The sequence below is a fragment of the Melanotaenia boesemani genome, chromosome 17 (assembly GCF_017639745.1).
Source record: "Melanotaenia boesemani isolate fMelBoe1 chromosome 17, fMelBoe1.pri, whole genome shotgun sequence".
Lineage (NCBI taxonomy): Eukaryota > Metazoa > Chordata > Actinopteri > Atheriniformes > Melanotaeniidae > Melanotaenia > Melanotaenia boesemani.
The window spans coordinates 34,327,989-34,344,303 of NC_055698.1; the positions used below are offsets into that span (position 1 = coordinate 34,327,989).

The 16,315-nt window shown below is 44.9% G+C and overlaps 2 protein-coding genes across 3 annotated transcripts in view; both read left to right on the top strand.

Annotated features, from left to right (window-relative positions):
• crybg2 (crystallin beta-gamma domain containing 2) overlaps window positions 1-16,315 on the top strand; it is a 102,247-nt gene that overhangs the window by 41,703 nt on the left and 44,229 nt on the right. The gene's annotated exons all lie outside the window — the stretch shown is intronic.
• Window positions 1,697-14,178, top strand: LOC121656521 (histone-lysine N-methyltransferase set-1-like). 2 transcript variants are annotated; one of them, XM_042011559.1, is made up of 6 exons: window positions 1,697-1,733; window positions 2,415-2,553; window positions 2,694-2,853; window positions 3,315-3,507; window positions 5,997-6,113; window positions 13,683-14,178. In XM_042011559.1, exons 2-6 carry the CDS (start codon window positions 2,418-2,420, stop codon window positions 13,749-13,751), a joined length of 675 nt encoding a protein of 224 aa, XP_041867493.1. In that variant the 5' UTR covers window positions 1,697-1,733; window positions 2,415-2,417; the 3' UTR covers window positions 13,752-14,178. The 2 variants fall into 2 exon arrangements, 1 of the variants encoding a protein (XP_041867493.1); XR_006013409.1 differs by lacking the exons at window positions 1,697-1,733; window positions 2,415-2,553; window positions 2,694-2,853; window positions 3,315-3,507; window positions 13,683-14,178 and adding exons at window positions 5,541-5,584; window positions 6,526-6,556.

Below are 16,315 nucleotides of genomic sequence, written 5' to 3' on the forward strand. Positions count from 1 at the left end.
TATTTTAAAACCTTAAAAATGGAAATAAAAATGTGGTTCTTCAAAAATAACAAATATCCTATGGTGGCTCTTCATTAAAAATATATATTAAGTTGCCTTTTTGAAAGGTCTGGTAACATCTGCGTCTCTAAAGGAGTTTTATTTAGCTGGCTGAGGGAAAAATGTCTCTTTGGATTGGAAAGGCTGCAGACCCCTGCACTAAACACATAAACAGGTTTAGCAGCAGTTTTCTCTTTAAACAGCAACAGTTAAAATATTTCTTCATATATAAAACCACATATTTATGAGAAAGAAGGATGAAATGTTCAGGATTTACTAACTAAAAGATAAAAAGTCAGCAGGATGAATTTAAAGCTGTGAAGCTGCTTCCTTCTAAACACAGAAGGAACAATATGTGATGAATATCAGCATCAGGTGAACAGACAGAAAGCAGGATGAGAATCTCACAGCTTCTAGATGGTGAGGAGAGAGAAATATTCACAATATGCACAATAACTTCCATCCATGCACCTTCACTGCTTCATTATCCAGATGTCTGGATATAATTTCTCTAAACTTTAATTTTCATCCTCCGCTACCGGGAGTTAAGGGTTAACATCTGGTTTCCGGGTGTAGCGTCAGGTCTGTAGATGTAATTATAAACATGTGTGGTATCCACAGAAAGTCCAGAATCTCAGCTACCAGCCCAGTAAAACCATTTCTATCACCTACAAACACAGTTAATACAACAAATTATTTAAAGAGCAGCTACACAAAAATATGTAAACACAGATGCTGTCTCCCCGTGTCCACCTCACGACATGAACATGAACAAACGGCTCCTCTACTGAAAGCTCACATCTCACAGATTCCACAGCTGGAAGTTTCATCTTAATATGACCAAGATTCACCGAACCAGAGGCAGAAGAAGACCCGATTTATGCTGCACGCTTGTAAAAGTCAGAAAACATGTCTTACCTTTGCTGTCGAGCATAAATTAAAACCGCATTTATTTTAAATAATAATAAAAAAAAAGTTTTCCGTCCAAAAATTACGATGTTCTGTCCATCTGCATGTATTTTGACAAAGAGAAACGTCGGTTCTTTTTTTCTTCTTCTTCTTCCAGACAGAAAACATCTCTTTATTTTAATAAACCCGCTCCTGATCACGTCAGACGCACCGCTGCAGCAGGGAAGAGAGACATGGATGCTGTGTTTCTGTCATCAAAGCCAGCGGCCAGAAATAAATAAATAAATAAATAAATAAATAAATAAATAAAATTAACGCACGATTAAAAACTTAACGGCGTTAATTAAGCGTTGCCTTAACGCGCGATTAACGTGTTAACGTGCCCAGCACTAATAATTATATTTTCTACTATACTACTATACATATATATAGTACAGCATAGTGTTTTATCTGCATTTTCCTCTTAAAGGCGATCATGTCTTGGTTACTACTTGGTTTGATCCAAATGGTATGCAAGCCTAGCTTCTCATGGTTTAACTACTGCAGCAGTCTGGACAACAACAACTCGCTTTATCTTCTTCTTCTACTACTACATACTCTCTCTCTCTCTCTCTGTCTATCTATCTATCGATCGATCGATCTATCTATCGATCTATCTATCGATAGCTATAACATATCTCGGAATCACCCCTCCCTGTCGTCCATACTTGGTTTGATCCAAATGGTACGCAGCAGAGCCTCTCGTGGCTTCCTTCGTGCAGTCGGAGTCAACACGACAATGACAGGTAATTAACTAAGTTATGTTTGACTGAAGTGACTGTAGACCTGTAGCGCCTTTGTATAACGTAGTCAAATTAAAATTAGCGAGTTATTCATAATATTTACCGGCCAAAAACAATAATTATTCCTCATGTTGCTCATCTGGATAGCTTAACTAGCCATCTGTTTTGCTAGCTAGAGTTAGCTGAACTTTAAATGTGTAGCACCCTCATGATTGCCAGGTCCGCGGTTTTCCCGCGGAACTGGTCTACTCTGTAAGTGTTGCTGCCGGTAAGAAAATGTCGGCGAGTTGGGAGGGTTCTCATTGCCTGGGAAGCATGTGTTCCTGCATGTGGGCTGTGCAGATGTAGCCTCTTTAGCATGTATGAACCCATTACTTTAAATGTTGGCATGTAGACGCTGTAAGAGACTTTGATTACTCGAAATGAGCATTATGGGGGTATTTTATGGATTTGTTAAGCATGTTTAAACATTTGAACGTTTAGATCCTACTCCTGAACAAATTGTGACAACTATATATTGTATGTTACCCAGGTGAATGTGAATAGTTAGTTTGTTTGTGGTTCTGATTTTGATGAGGCCCATTAATAAAAGTAGATGGAGTTTTGTTATTTACTGTTGAATTAACACTTTTATTGGGTGGTCAGTGGCCCACATAAAACTGTTTCTGAACATTTTCTTAACAGATAATGATGGCTGATGGACTTTGTAAAGATAATCCTTCCAGGAGGGTGCGGATGAAACCGCAGAATGATGCAGAAAAACACATAAGACTGAAAGCTGACAAGGCGGGTCTTAGACAGGTGTATGTGAACTCTTACAAAGGTCAGTCTTTATTTCCCTTGTATTATTTTCCCTACATGTATTAATTGTGCTTAAATATGAGCTTCAGTGTAAGAGATCTACTACTGGCCTGGTTGATACAAGGATAGCATTAGCCTACTTGTTTTCATTTTCTCATAAAGGGCGAGGCATCTTTGCTTCAAAACCTTTCAGCAAAGGAGATTTTGTGCTAGAGTACAGAGGGAAACTACATTCTCCAGACAATCCTCCTGTCATCGAAACATACAGTGAAACTGAAGCAACATATCTCTTTGATTTTCAATGGAAAGGGAAATCTTGGTGGTAAGTAAGGCTGAATATTCAATTTTCCAGTCCAAGTCCCAATTAGGGTTGTCTCTAAGTAATATAATATTGAGTATCTGCTACTATCAACTCTTGGTCCAGTAGTACATATTCCCTATTTTTTACAGTTTGATAGTTAATACATTAAGTATTTTAAGATATCACAACCAATTAATTAATCATTTTAATTTGATTATATCAGTCACTGTCACTATGACTCTGTTTTCTGTATGCTTATGATGCATTGTCTTGTTCGTGTTTAGTGTTTTTATTGTACAGTTTTAATAAGATTAAAAACTTGCTCTAGTAATTACTGTGGTGAGCTCAGAAAAACTATATCCGTTAAGACTTTGTGTTTGTATTTTGATTTGTTAGAATTTTTCATACTTTACGTAGAATGACACTATTCAATTAAATAGGAAATGTTTTTGTTGTGCATTAATCCATTTATTTCTAAATAGTATTGATGCATCTCTGGAGGACCAGTCACTTGGAAGTCTGGTGAATGATGAGCACAAAACCCCAAATTGTAAAATGCGACAAATTCAAGTGGATGGCATGCCGCACCTTTGTCTCTTTGCAATCAGAGACATTCTGCCAGGGGAAGAGATTACCTGCAATTATGGAGAATCAGATTGGCCTTGGCGCAAACAGGTATGACAAGTGGTTACCCATCTTCTAATTTAAAATGTACAGATGTCTGTAAATGATCTCTTTTATTCTTCTGATGTTGGGTACTTAAAATATGCATGCATCTTACACAAACATTATTCACTGGACATCCAACAACCTATTGTGCAAAACTGAATAATGGGGCTTAAATAATTTTTTTTTCGGACTGTAGATTTTGCTTTATTAGAACAGTGTCCCCAATTTGGTTCAGTTAGAAAGTGTAAGTGTGTCAAGTGTCCCCAATTGTAGGTAAGACGTAGATAACAGAGTCTCAGCAGGTTTCATCTCAGAACAACATGTCACCATCATTAATTTCCTGCACAACAACACTCATGGTGTTTCTCCCTTTGTCCAGCTGCAGTTTTCCACCTCTTCTGTGGCCACCCCATCACCAGGTGACCACTCAGACACCAGTCATCAGTCGCTGGTTCGTGCCGAACATGTGGAACACTCTTCTTCCAACATCAATATGGTATGTTACTTTGCAGCAAGACAGACAAACGCAGTTCAACTGATTCTGCACTAGTGTATGAGGATGAACAGTATCATTGTCCACAAATCTGGTCCTAATCCACATAGTCACCTAAATAACCACTTGATCAGTGGCTATATGAGAGCTGTATACTTCAGTGTGCTTCTCTTGCCCAAATAGTGATCGTCTGTGTTGAGCTGTTGCATCAGATGTGTTGTATTTTTGGCGAAGACATTAAAAATACATGAGTGTCCCCAATTTGGTTCAGTTAGAAAGTGTAAGTGTGTCAAGTGTCCCCAATTGTAGGTAAGACGTAGATAACAGAGTCTCAGCAGGTTTCATCTCAGAACAACACGTCACCATCATTAATTTCCTGCACAACAACACTCATGGTGTTTCTCCCTTTGTCCAGCTGCAGATTTCCACCTCTTCTGTGGCCACCCCATCACCAGGTGACCACTCAGACACCAGTCATCAGTCGCTGGTTCCTGCCGAACATGTGGAACACTCGTCTTCCAACGTCAGTATGGTATGTTACTTTGCAGCAAGACAGACAAACGCAGTTCAACTGATTCTGCACTAGTGTATGAGGATGAACAGTATCATTGTCCACAAATCTGGTCCTAATCCACATAGTCACCTAAATAACCACTTGATCAGTGGCTATATGAGAGCTGTATACTTCAGTGTGCTTCTCTTGCCCAAATAGTGATCGTCTGTGTTGAGCTGTTGCATCAGATGTTGTTGTATTTTTGGCGAAGACATAAAAATACATGAGTGTCCCTAATTTGGTTCAGTTAGAAAGTGTAAGTGTGTCAAGTGTCCCCAATTGTAGGTAAGACGTAGATAACAGAGTCTCAGCAGGTTTCATCTCAGAACAACATGTCACCATCATTAATTTCCTGCACAACAACACTCATGGTGTTTCTCCCTTTGTCCAGCTGCAGATTTCCACCTCTTCTGTGGCCACCCCATCACCAGGTGACCACTCAGACACCAGTCATCAGTCGCTGGTTCCTGCCGAACATGTGGAACACTCTTCTTCCAACGTCAATATGGTATGTTACTTTGCAGCAAGACAGACAAACGCAGTTCAACTGATTCTGCACTAGTGTATGAGGATGAACAGTATCATTGTCCACAAATCTGGTCCTAATCCACATAGTCACCTAAATAACCACTTGATCAGTGGCTATATGAGAGCTGTATACTTCAGTGTGCTTCTCTTGCCCAAATAGTGATCGTCTGTGTTGAGCTGTTGCATCAGATGTTGTTGTATTTTTGGCGAAGACATAAAAATACATGAGTGTCCCCAATTTGGTTCAGTTAGAAAGTGTAAGTGTGTCAAGTGTCCCCAATTGTAGGTAAGACGTAGATAACAGAGTCTCAGCAGGTTTCATCTCAGAACAACACGTCACCATCATTAATTTCCTGCACAACAACACTCATGGTGTTTCTCCCTTTGTCCAGCTGCAGTTTTCCACCTCTTCTGTGGCCACCCCATCACCAGGTGACCACTCAGACACCAGTCATCAGTCGCTGGTTCCTGCCGAACATGTGGAACACTCGTCTTCCAACGTCAATATGGTATGTTACTTTGCAGCAAGACAGACAAACGCAGTTCAACTGATTCTGCACTAGTGTATGAGGATGAACAGTATCATTGTCCACAAATCTGGTCCTAATCCGCATAGTCACCTAAATAACCACTTGATCAGTGGCTATATGAGAGCTGTATACTTCAGTGTGCTTCTCTTGCCCAAATAGTGATCGTCTGTGTTGAGCTGTTGCATCAGATGTTGTTGTATTTTTGGCGAAGACTTAAAAATACATGAGTGTCCCCAATTTGGTTCAGTTAGAAAGTGTAAGTGTGTCAAGTGTCCCCAATTGTAGGTAAGACGTAGATAACAGAGTCTCAGCAGGTTTCATCTCAGAACAACATGTCACCATCATTAATTTCCTGCACAACAACACTCATGGTGTTTCTCCCTTTGTCCAGCTGCAGTTTTCCACCTCTTCTGTGGCCACCCCATCACCAGGTGACCACTCAGACACCAGTCATCAGTCGCTGGTTCCTGCCGAACATGTGGAGCACTCTTCTTCCAACGTCAATATGGTATGTTACTTTGCAGCAAGACAGACAAACGCAGTTCAACTGATTCTGCACTAGTGTATGAGGATGAACAGTATCATTGTCCACAAATCTGGTCCTAATCCACATAGTCACCTAAATAACCACTTGATCAGTGGCTATATGAGAGCTGTATACTTCAGTGTGCTTCTCTTGCCCAAATAGTGATCGTCTGTGTTGAGCTGTTGCATCAGATGTTGTTGTATTTTTGGCGAAGACATAAAAATACATGAGTGTCCCCAATTTGGTTCAGTTAGAAAGTGTAAGTGTGTCAAGTGTCCCCAATTGTAGGTAAGACGTAGATAACAGAGTCTCAGCAGGTTTCATCTCAGAACAACACGTCACCATCATTAATTTCCTGCACAACAACACTCATGGTGTTTCTCCCTTTGTCCAGCTGCAGATTTCCACCTCTTCTGTGGCCACCCCATCACCAGGTGACCACTCAGACACCAGTCATCAGTCGCTGGTTCCTGCCGAACATGTGGAACACTCGTCTTCCAACGTCAGTATGGTATGTTACTTTGCAGCAAGACAGACAAACGCAGTTCAACTGATTCTGCACTAGTGTATGAGGATGAACAGTATCATTGTCCACAAATCTGGTCCTAATCCACATAGTCACCTAAATAACCACTTGATCAGTGGCTATATGAGAGCTGTATACTTCAGTGTGCTTCTCTTGCCCAAATAGTGATCGTCTGTGTTGAGCTGTTGCATCAGATGTTGTTGTATTTTTGGCGAAGACATAAAAATACATGAGTGTCCCCAATTTGGTTCAGTTAGAAAGTGTAAGTGTGTCAAGTGTCCCCAATTGTAGGTAAGACGTAGATAACAGAGTCTCAGCAGGTTTCATCTCAGAACAACACGTCACCATCATTAATTTCCTGCACAACAACACTCATGGTGTTTCTCCCTTTGTCCAGCTGCAGTTTTCCACCTCTTCTGTGGCCACCCCATCACCAGGTGACCACTCAGACACCAGTCATCAGTCGCTGGTTCCTGCCGAACATGTGGAACACTCTTCTTCCAACGTCAATATGGTATGTTACTTTGCAGCAACACAGACAAACCCAGTTCAACTGATTCTGCACTAGTGTATGAGGATGAACAGTATCATTGTCCACAAATCTGGTCCTAATCCGCATAGTCACCTAAATAACCACTTGATCAGTGGCTATATGAGAGCTGTATACTTCAGTGTGCTTCTCTTGCCCAAATAGTGATCGTCTGTGTTGAGCTGTTGCATCAGATGTTGTTGTATTTTTGGCGAAGACATAAAAATACATGAGTGTCCCCTAATTTGGTTCAGTTAGAAAGTGTAAGTGTGTCAAGTGTCCCCAATTGTAGGTAAGACGTAGATAACAGAGTCTCAGCAGGTTTCATCTCAGAACAACATGTCACCATCATTAATTTCCTGCACAACAACACTCATGGTGTTTCTCCCTTTGTCCAGCTGCAGATTTTCCACCTCTTCTGTGGCCACCCCATCACCAGGTGACCACTCAGACACCAGTCATCAGTCGCTGGTTCCTGCCGAACATGTGGAACACTCTTCTTCCAACGTCACTATGGTATGTTACTTTGCAGCAAGACAGACAAACGCAGTTCAACTGATTCTGCACTAGTGTATGAGGATGAACAGTATCATTGTCCACAAATCTGGTCCTAATCCACATAGTCACCTAAATAACCACTTGATCAGTGGCTATATGAGAGCTGTATACTTCAGTGTGCTTCTCTTGCCCAAATAGTGATCGTCTGTGTTGAGCTGTTGCATCAGATGTTGTTGTATTTTTGGCGAAGACATAAAAATACATGAGTGTCCCCAATTTGGTTCAGTTAGAAAGTGTAAGTGTGTCAAGTGTCCCCAATTGTAGGTAAGACGTAGATAACAGAGTCTCAGCAGGTTTCATCTCAGAACAACATGTCACCATCATTAATTTCCTGCACAACAACACTCATGGTGTTTCTCCCTTTGTCCAACTGCAGTTTTCCACCTCTTCTGTGGCCACCCCATCACCAGGTGACCACTCAGACACCAGTCATCAGTCGCTGGTTCCTGCCGAACATGTGGAACACTCGTCTTCCAACGTCAATATGGTATGTTACTTTGCAGCAAGACAGACAAACGCAGTTCAACTGATTCTGCACTAGTGTATGAGGATGAACAGTATCATTGTCCACAAATCTGGTCCTAATCCGCATAGTCACCTAAATAACCACTTGATCAGTGGCTATATGAGAGCTGTATACTTCAGTGTGCTTCTCTTGCCCAAATAGTGATCGTCTGTGTTGAGCTGTTGCATCAGATGTTGTTGTATTTTTGGCGAAGACATAAAAATACATGAGTGTCCCCAATTTGGTTCAGTTAGAAAGTGTAAGTGTGTCAAGTGTCCCCAATTGTAGGTAAGACGTAGATAACAGAGTCTCAGCAGGTTTCATCTCAGAACAACATGTCACCATCATTAATTTCCATGCACAACAACACTCATGGTGTTTCTCCCTGTGTCCAACTGCAGTTTTCCACCTCTTCTGTGGCCACCCCATCACCAGGTGACCACTCAGACACCAGTCATCAGTCGCTGGTTCCTGCCGAACATGTGGAACACTCGTCTTCCAACGTCAGTATGGTATGTTACTTTGCAGCAAGACAGACAAACACAGTTCAACTGATTCTGCACTAGTGTATGAGGATGAACAGTATCATTGTCCACAAATCTGGTCCTAATCCGCATAGTCACCTAAATAACGACTTGATCAGTGGCTATATGAGAGCTGTATACTTCAGTGTGCTTCTCTTGCCCAAATAGTGATCGTCTGTGTTGAGCTGTTGCATCAGATGTTGTTGTATTTTTGGCGAAGACATAAAAATACATGAGTGTCCCCTAATTTGGTTCAGTTAGAAAGTGTAAGTGTGTCAAGTGTCCCCAATTGTAGGTAAGACGTAGATAACAGAGTCTCAGCAGGTTTCATCTCAGAACAACATGTCACCATCATTAATTTCCTGCACAACAACACTCATGGTGTTTCTCCCTTTGTCCAGCTGCAGATTTCCACCTCTTCTGTGGCCACCCCATCACCAGGTGACCACTCAGACACCAGTCATCAGTCGCTGGTTCCTGCCGAACATGTGGAACACTCTTCTTCCAACGTCACTATGGTATGTTACTTTGCAGCAAGACAGACAAACGCAGTTCAACTGATTCTGCACTAGTGTATGAGGATGAACAGTATCATTGTCCACAAATCTGGTCCTAATCCGCATAGTCACCTAAATAACCACTTGATCAGTGGCTATATGAGAGCTGTATACTTCAGTGTGCTTCTCTTGCCCAAATAGTGATCGTCTGTGTTGAGCTGTTGCATCAGATGTTGTTGTATTTTTGGCGAAGACATAAAAATACATGAGTGTCCCCAATTTGGTTCAGTTAGAAAGTGTAAGTGTGTCAAGTGTCCCCAATTGTAGGTAAGACGTAGATAACAGAGTCTCAGCAGGTTTCATCTCAGAACAACATGTCACCATCATTAATTTCCAGCACAACAACACTCATGGTGTTTCTCCCTTTGTCCAACTGCAGTTTTCCACCTCTTCTGTGGCCACCCCATCACCAGGTGACCACTCAGACACCAGTCATCAGTCGCTGGTTCCTGCCGAACATGTGGAACACTCGTCTTCCAACGTCAGTATGGTATGTTACTTTGCAGCAAGACAGACAAACGCAGTTCAACTGATTCTGCACTAGTGTATGAGGATGAACAGTATCATTGTCCACAAATCTGGTCCTAATCCGCATAGTCACCTAAATAACGACTTGATCAGTGGCTATATGAGAGCTGTATACTTCAGTGTGCTTCTCTTGCCCAAATAGTGATCGTCTGTGTTGAGTTGTGCATCAGATGTTGTTGTATTTTTGGTGAAGATATAAACCCGCGGTCCTGAAACCCCCAGTTCTATCTATGTAAGTGCGCACGGCGTGCACTGGACACAAGGCATGTGACCGCGATTCCCCTGACAAGGCAGGGAAAGCCACAAGATCAATAGGAGAACATGAGCCCACCACCTTAGGCACAAAAGCCGGGTTGGGCCTCAAAATCATTCTCACACCGCCCGGGAACAACTGGGCGCATGTCCAGTGCACCGAAAGCGCATGGATGTTGCTGACCCGCTTAGCTGACGCCAGAGCTAGCAACAACACCCTCTTGAGGGAGACATGTTTTAAATCTGCCCCCTCCAGTGGCTCAGAGGGAGGGCCCTTAAGCCCCTCCAGAACCACAGCCAGATCCCACGGTGGTACCAGCGGTCTGGACACAGGAAGGAGCTTGCATGCGCCCTTCATAAAGCGGCAGACCAATGGGTGCTGATTCGCCGTGTGCTTCTCAAACCCCACGTGACAGGCAGCAATAGCTGCCAAATACACTTTTACTGTGGAGAAGGCTTTCTTCCTGTCAATCAGGTCCTGCAAGAATGACAAAATCACCCCCACCGGGCACTGAAGAGGAACGTGGCCGTGTCTATTGCAACACTCCACGAAGACCCCCCACTTAGAACCATACAGAGATCTAGTGGAGGGGGCTCGAGCACTCTGTATAGTGGAAATCACCCGCTGTGGGAGTCTCACAGCTGACAGCCTGAGCCACTCAGGGGCCAAGCCCACAGTGCCAGGCGTTCTGGGTGTGGGTGGAAGACAGTCCCCCTCCCCTGAAGTAACAGGTCCCTGCGTAGCGGGAGTTGCCAAGGCTGAGCACGCAGCAACTGATATATCTCCGCCATAAATGCATGGCAGGCCAATATCAGTGTGTGGCCATACTCCCTCACTCTGGCCAGAGTGGGGGGTATCAACGCCAGGGGAGGGAATGCCCAGGGGAGCATCCATGCTGCGCAGAAAATAAAACAGAGCGAAACGAGAGGGAACGGTGGCGAACTGCAACCTGTATCTCCTCGAAATCATCCTTAACACCTAGGGTGGGTCTGCGTGTGCGGCCCACCTCTCCCACCTGAGGGAGGGAGGAGGCACACCCTGCAGCCCATCCACCATAGCATGTGATCCATGATGCGGTAGCGCCCTCCCTCGCTGAAACAGCAAAATGGTTCCGGGACTGCGCCGTGCATCCATGTCCGAGATGACAGCTCAGTGACGGGTGCACCGCTGCCGCTGTCCCGGGAGGGGCAACCGCCCTCCACCGGGAAACGGCAGGCACCGCCACCGCGCTGTTCATGATTTTGGCTTTTTTTATTAGCTGCGCCCTCGGCCTTTGGCCTGGATGCTGCAGCGGGGGACACATTTTAATTTTTTCAAACTTAATGTGTGTGTGCATGCTTGTGGACATTTGAGAAGGGCAACCGCCAAAACCTCTGCTGACAAATGTCCGTTCCTCTCCCCATGCTCTGGCACGGTCAGTGGCAGCTGGGAGACGGGGGCGAGAGATATCCCCGGGAGCACGCTTGGAAGCCAAACAGGTGGAGCTAGAGAACAAGGAACATCTAGCTGCACTGGCGAGATGCTGGGCTGTCAGGCCGCCCGTTTCTTCTTCCTGGCCTGGAAGTTAGCAGCTTGCGCGGGCAGAGCCGGCGGGGCTGCAACAGAGGCCGAGGGCTTCTTAGACCAGCCGGCCCGACCGGGTGGAGGAGGCTGGGCGGGCTGGGGCCTTGGCTGTTTGGGTATTTTGAAATGTGAAACCTGAAAAACAGCCGGCGTGAAGGTTTTGCGCTGCACAGGCGGAGAGGGAGTAGGAGGTTTCCGAGGGAGGCAGAGCTGGAGAGCTTCATCCTCCTTCTTCTTGGCTTCACAACGCCGTTGCATCGAAGCCAATGCAGAGCCAAAAATCCCCTCCGGGACAATGGGCATGTCCAGCATGTCATCCTTCTCCCTATCCGACAGGTTGGCAAAGGTTCAGCCACCGCGCCCGTTCCTGCGGCACCATAGTTCCCAACGCTCAGCCCGTGGCCTGAACCACACAGCGTTGGACGCGGAGACATGGGTCAGTGATGACCGGAATCTCCTCCCACGTTGCTGGGTCCTGTGTTTGTCCAAAATCCTCGCACAATTCGGCTTGGTAAGCAGTGAGCAGGGAGAGGACATTAAGCGCCCGGGCCGAAAGCGCTGCTGCCTTATAAGCCTTCTCAGTCAGGGCCGACTGAAAACGGTCAGATTTAGACGGCAGGCTGGGACTCCTGGAGGACACTGCAGACAGCCCGGGGTGGAGGTGGGCTGCAACAAGTGGCTCCATCGGAGGCATACGGAGCAAGCCCAGGCTCTCCATCGCCTCACAATCGAGGGACGAGGCCCCGGGAATCGGCTCCTGCTGCTGTAAGGACGGTCCTTCCATGAACGTGCCACTTCATCCAGCAGCTCTGGGAAGACGGGGAGAAGTTGCTTCATTGCATTTTTGGCCAAGGGCAATCTCTTCCCTTCGTAGCGGGATCTGGTGGTCTCAGCTACAACCGCGGGCCATGTGACGGCCGGTCGGGCGGCCGCACGTTTACACACGTCGAGCATGTCCGAGCTGGGGAGGGGAGAAGCTGGTGTGCCACTCTCATCTTCATCCCAAGAAGATACGGAGGCCGCATGTTGTGCAGCATGGGTAGGAGTGATGAAGACGTCGTCCTCCTCTTCATCCTCGGAAATGAGGAGGTTTGAGGCGACGTCTTCGTCTTCCCCATAGTCCAAGTCCAGGACGTCTTCCTCCGGCGGGGAATCCGCGGCTACGTTGAGCTGGGAGCCCCAGCTGGCGCCAGCCTGCGGTACCACCACCGCGGCAGCTCCCTTCTCCTCCTCCTCCTCTTCGACCTCAGCACCGGCGGAGGGAAGATATGGGTCCTGCACAGACAGGCTAACCTGGCGGGCTAGCCGCCTGCGGAGACTCTTGGTGGCGAACACCGAGCAGTGTTGACACGAGCTGGGAACATTGATGGCCAGTCGGGCATGCTGTAGCCGCAGGCAACTCGAGCAGACCTGGTGTGGGTCTCTGCTCGATATCTTGTTCCCGCAGCAACAGGGACGAGCCCCAGAGTCTCCGAGCCCTCTGGTGTGTGGGGTTTTAGCCTCCATTCCTCGCGAGCTGGTGTGCAGGCAGGGAGCAGAGGCAGCTAGCTGGTGTGCTAACCGTGGGGAGGCCGAGAAATTAGCTGGTGTGCTAACACTCGGTGCTCGAGACGCCGTGGTGGGAGCGACAAGGATAGTGCGACCGAACCGTGGAGGGGCAAGGAAGCACTATGGTATGGTGTGACCAAAGAGCCAAGAGTCCAAGCTAGGTAGCGCTCGGCGACCGAAGCCAAAGGATCAGCCTGTGAGCAGTTGAGCTAACTAGCCATGGACGCAAGATATGCTCCGAGTGAGAAAAGGTTTTTGAATGAGTTGGTCCGTCCGCATGAGCTATTTAAGGCAGATGGCACTACGTGATGCGGGCGGATACGTTCACACGTTCATCAGCCAATCAGGGTTGGCGTAATGAGATTAATGCTTCTGAGGGCTGCAGAGAGGCTTGCATCCCATAGTGAGACATCAAGCGGAATATTATGAAAGAGAACTGAATTTATTCTTTTCTTCACAGAACCAGCAGAAAAACGTGGCAGACGCAAATGGGAAGCAGGAGAAGTTTGTTCTGTGGAGAAACATCTGATGAAATTCATCAGAACATTCAACGTTCCTGCCAAGCGCGACTGCATGCTATGCCTACAAAATGAACCAGAGACACTGAAGGGACGAACATGGACAGATGTAAAAACTATGTGAGAAATAGAATCACTGCACTGAAGAAGCAGACAAGCACTTAAATAATACTACATGTCTTCTATCTACCATGTTAAGGTAAGGTAAGCTAGACAATGTTCAGTTTGGAAGTTGTGGTAGGTTCGGTAGGTTTTATTATTAATTTTTATTTTTCATTGCCTCATTTTTATAGATTTGACTAACCAAGTCATTTTTTATGTACTAAACATAAGAAGAAAGAAATATGTTGGTAGAAACAGTTCTGGAAGTTCTGGAAGCTCAATGTTGTCCTCAGCTTCAATATGAAATGAAAATTAATTAAAGATCAGTGAGGCTGCAACAAATGTCCTTCTCTGCGTGTGCTCATGTCAAAGAAAACGTAATGTCCATTTAGTGTTAAGTTCTAACAAAAAATGTTAACAAACAAAAGAAATTAATCTGTGCCTCTCTATCTGTGGTTAAAAAACAGCCTATCCAGGTGTATTCTGGTCCATTACCAATGCTCTAATGTAATGTAATCGTATAGAATAGAATAGAATAATACTTTATTGATCCCCATGGGAACTTGCATCCCAGGAGGAAATTGCATATATATAATTCAAATAAATCAATTCAGAATAATCTAATCCAAATACTAACTAAACAATACCAAATTCTAATAATATATAAATAGCTCAAACACCCTGGCTTGCAAAAGACCCCAAAGATTACTTCTGTCAGAATCTGTGTTTAGCCCACGTCCCCAAAGTTTTCCTAAATGAGATTTGTCCCCAAAGGTCAGGTTAAAAGTCAGATGGGGAAAAAACTTGCTTTAATCCAAAATATCAAGTGATTTTGGTAATGAGGGCATCCTTGCACATCTGAAAATGGTGGCAGCTTCTCTCTAAACCATTCAGAAAGTGGTGTCCCCAAAAGTAGGGAGTTCTGTCATATGACCCCAAAAGTGGCCTAAGTAGGTATGTGTGTGTGTGTGTGTGTGTGTGTGTGTGTGTGTGCAGCTTCCTGTATCTGAACCTGAACTAACATCTGGAAGGTGGAAAAAGCTTCAGGCGGAGTAAAACCTGAGGAATGTGAACACTCCTTTGACCTGCAGCACCTGAAGGCATCTTTTAAGCAAACACGGCGTCTTTAGGAACCGGCCTTCCTCGGAGGAAACTCAAACATCCGAGTTGTTTAACGTGTTCATCACGTCGAGTTTGATGATGTCACGTCTTCCTCAGATTGTTTTATTTATTTCTTTTTTTATTTTTTTATTTTAAAGTATTGTAATTTCTAGTTTATTCTCAACTCAGCGTGGACCTGTGGAACCACCAGAGGGCAGCAGAGGGGGTGAAAACCTCCTGCAGGTTTTTTGCCCCCCACCCTGCTCAAGAGATACTTCATTGGTCATTGGAGAAATAATAACTGAGCCGTGACATCAGCTGGTTTTATGACTTCTCCATCCTTATTAGAAGTAAACAGATCCCGTCTTTATCCTGGTTTTTCCAGCTTGCCCCGCCCGGCATCAGGATGACGGTCCGGCTGCCATGTTGAACCCACCACTAGAGCTTTATGGAGAAAAGACTTGCTTTGATACTGACGTACGATTGTTTGTTTATTTGTGCTTAATTACGTCTTAATGCTGCACCTGACAGGAAGACAGAAAACATGTAAACGCGTAAACTTATAAATCAGTGGTTTTCAAAATGGGGGTCGGGACCCCAATGGGGGTTGTGAGATCTTTTCAGGGGGTCGCCAGAAATTTTGAAAATATATAGCCTACATTTATCTAATAAAATTGGGATTTTTTCCAGAGCTGTCAAAATAAACCATTAATGACAAGATAAATCTCTTATATCAGCATCTTCATTTTTTGAACACATTAACTCATAAACAACAACTTTGGTACACATGGCGCTAAAAAGTCTGACTTTCTCATTATCTCCAGGACAGAAGCTGATTGGGCGTGTAGGTGCCTGTCACAGCGGTAAACCAGCAAAACACGTTATCGTCCCTATTTATGACGATTCTGACAGTTTTCTTGCCTTACATTTAGAGGAGGCTGCAGGATGACCTATTTGATACATCACACAATCACAATTATGTCGTCGCATGTGGGTGGGGGTCGTGAGCTCCAGTGATTATTATCCTGGGGGTCGTGAGCTCCAGTGCGTCTTATCCTGGGGGTCGTGAGCTCCAGTGCGTCTTATCCTGGGGGTCATGAGCTCCATTACGTCTTATCCTGGGGGTCATGAGCTCCATTATGTCTTATCCTGGGGGTCATGAGCTCCATTGCGTCTTATCCTGGGGGTCGTGGCTCAAAAAGTTTGAAAAACACTGATATAAATGTAATTATGTAAACGTGTGAAAGCATGAAAATGTAATTATATAGTCATGTAAATGTGTAAACGTGTAAGCATGTAAACATGGCTACTGTCCTGTCATAGAGCTAATTAGCAAATAACAAATTCCACATGATCAAACGTGCAGAAGTGA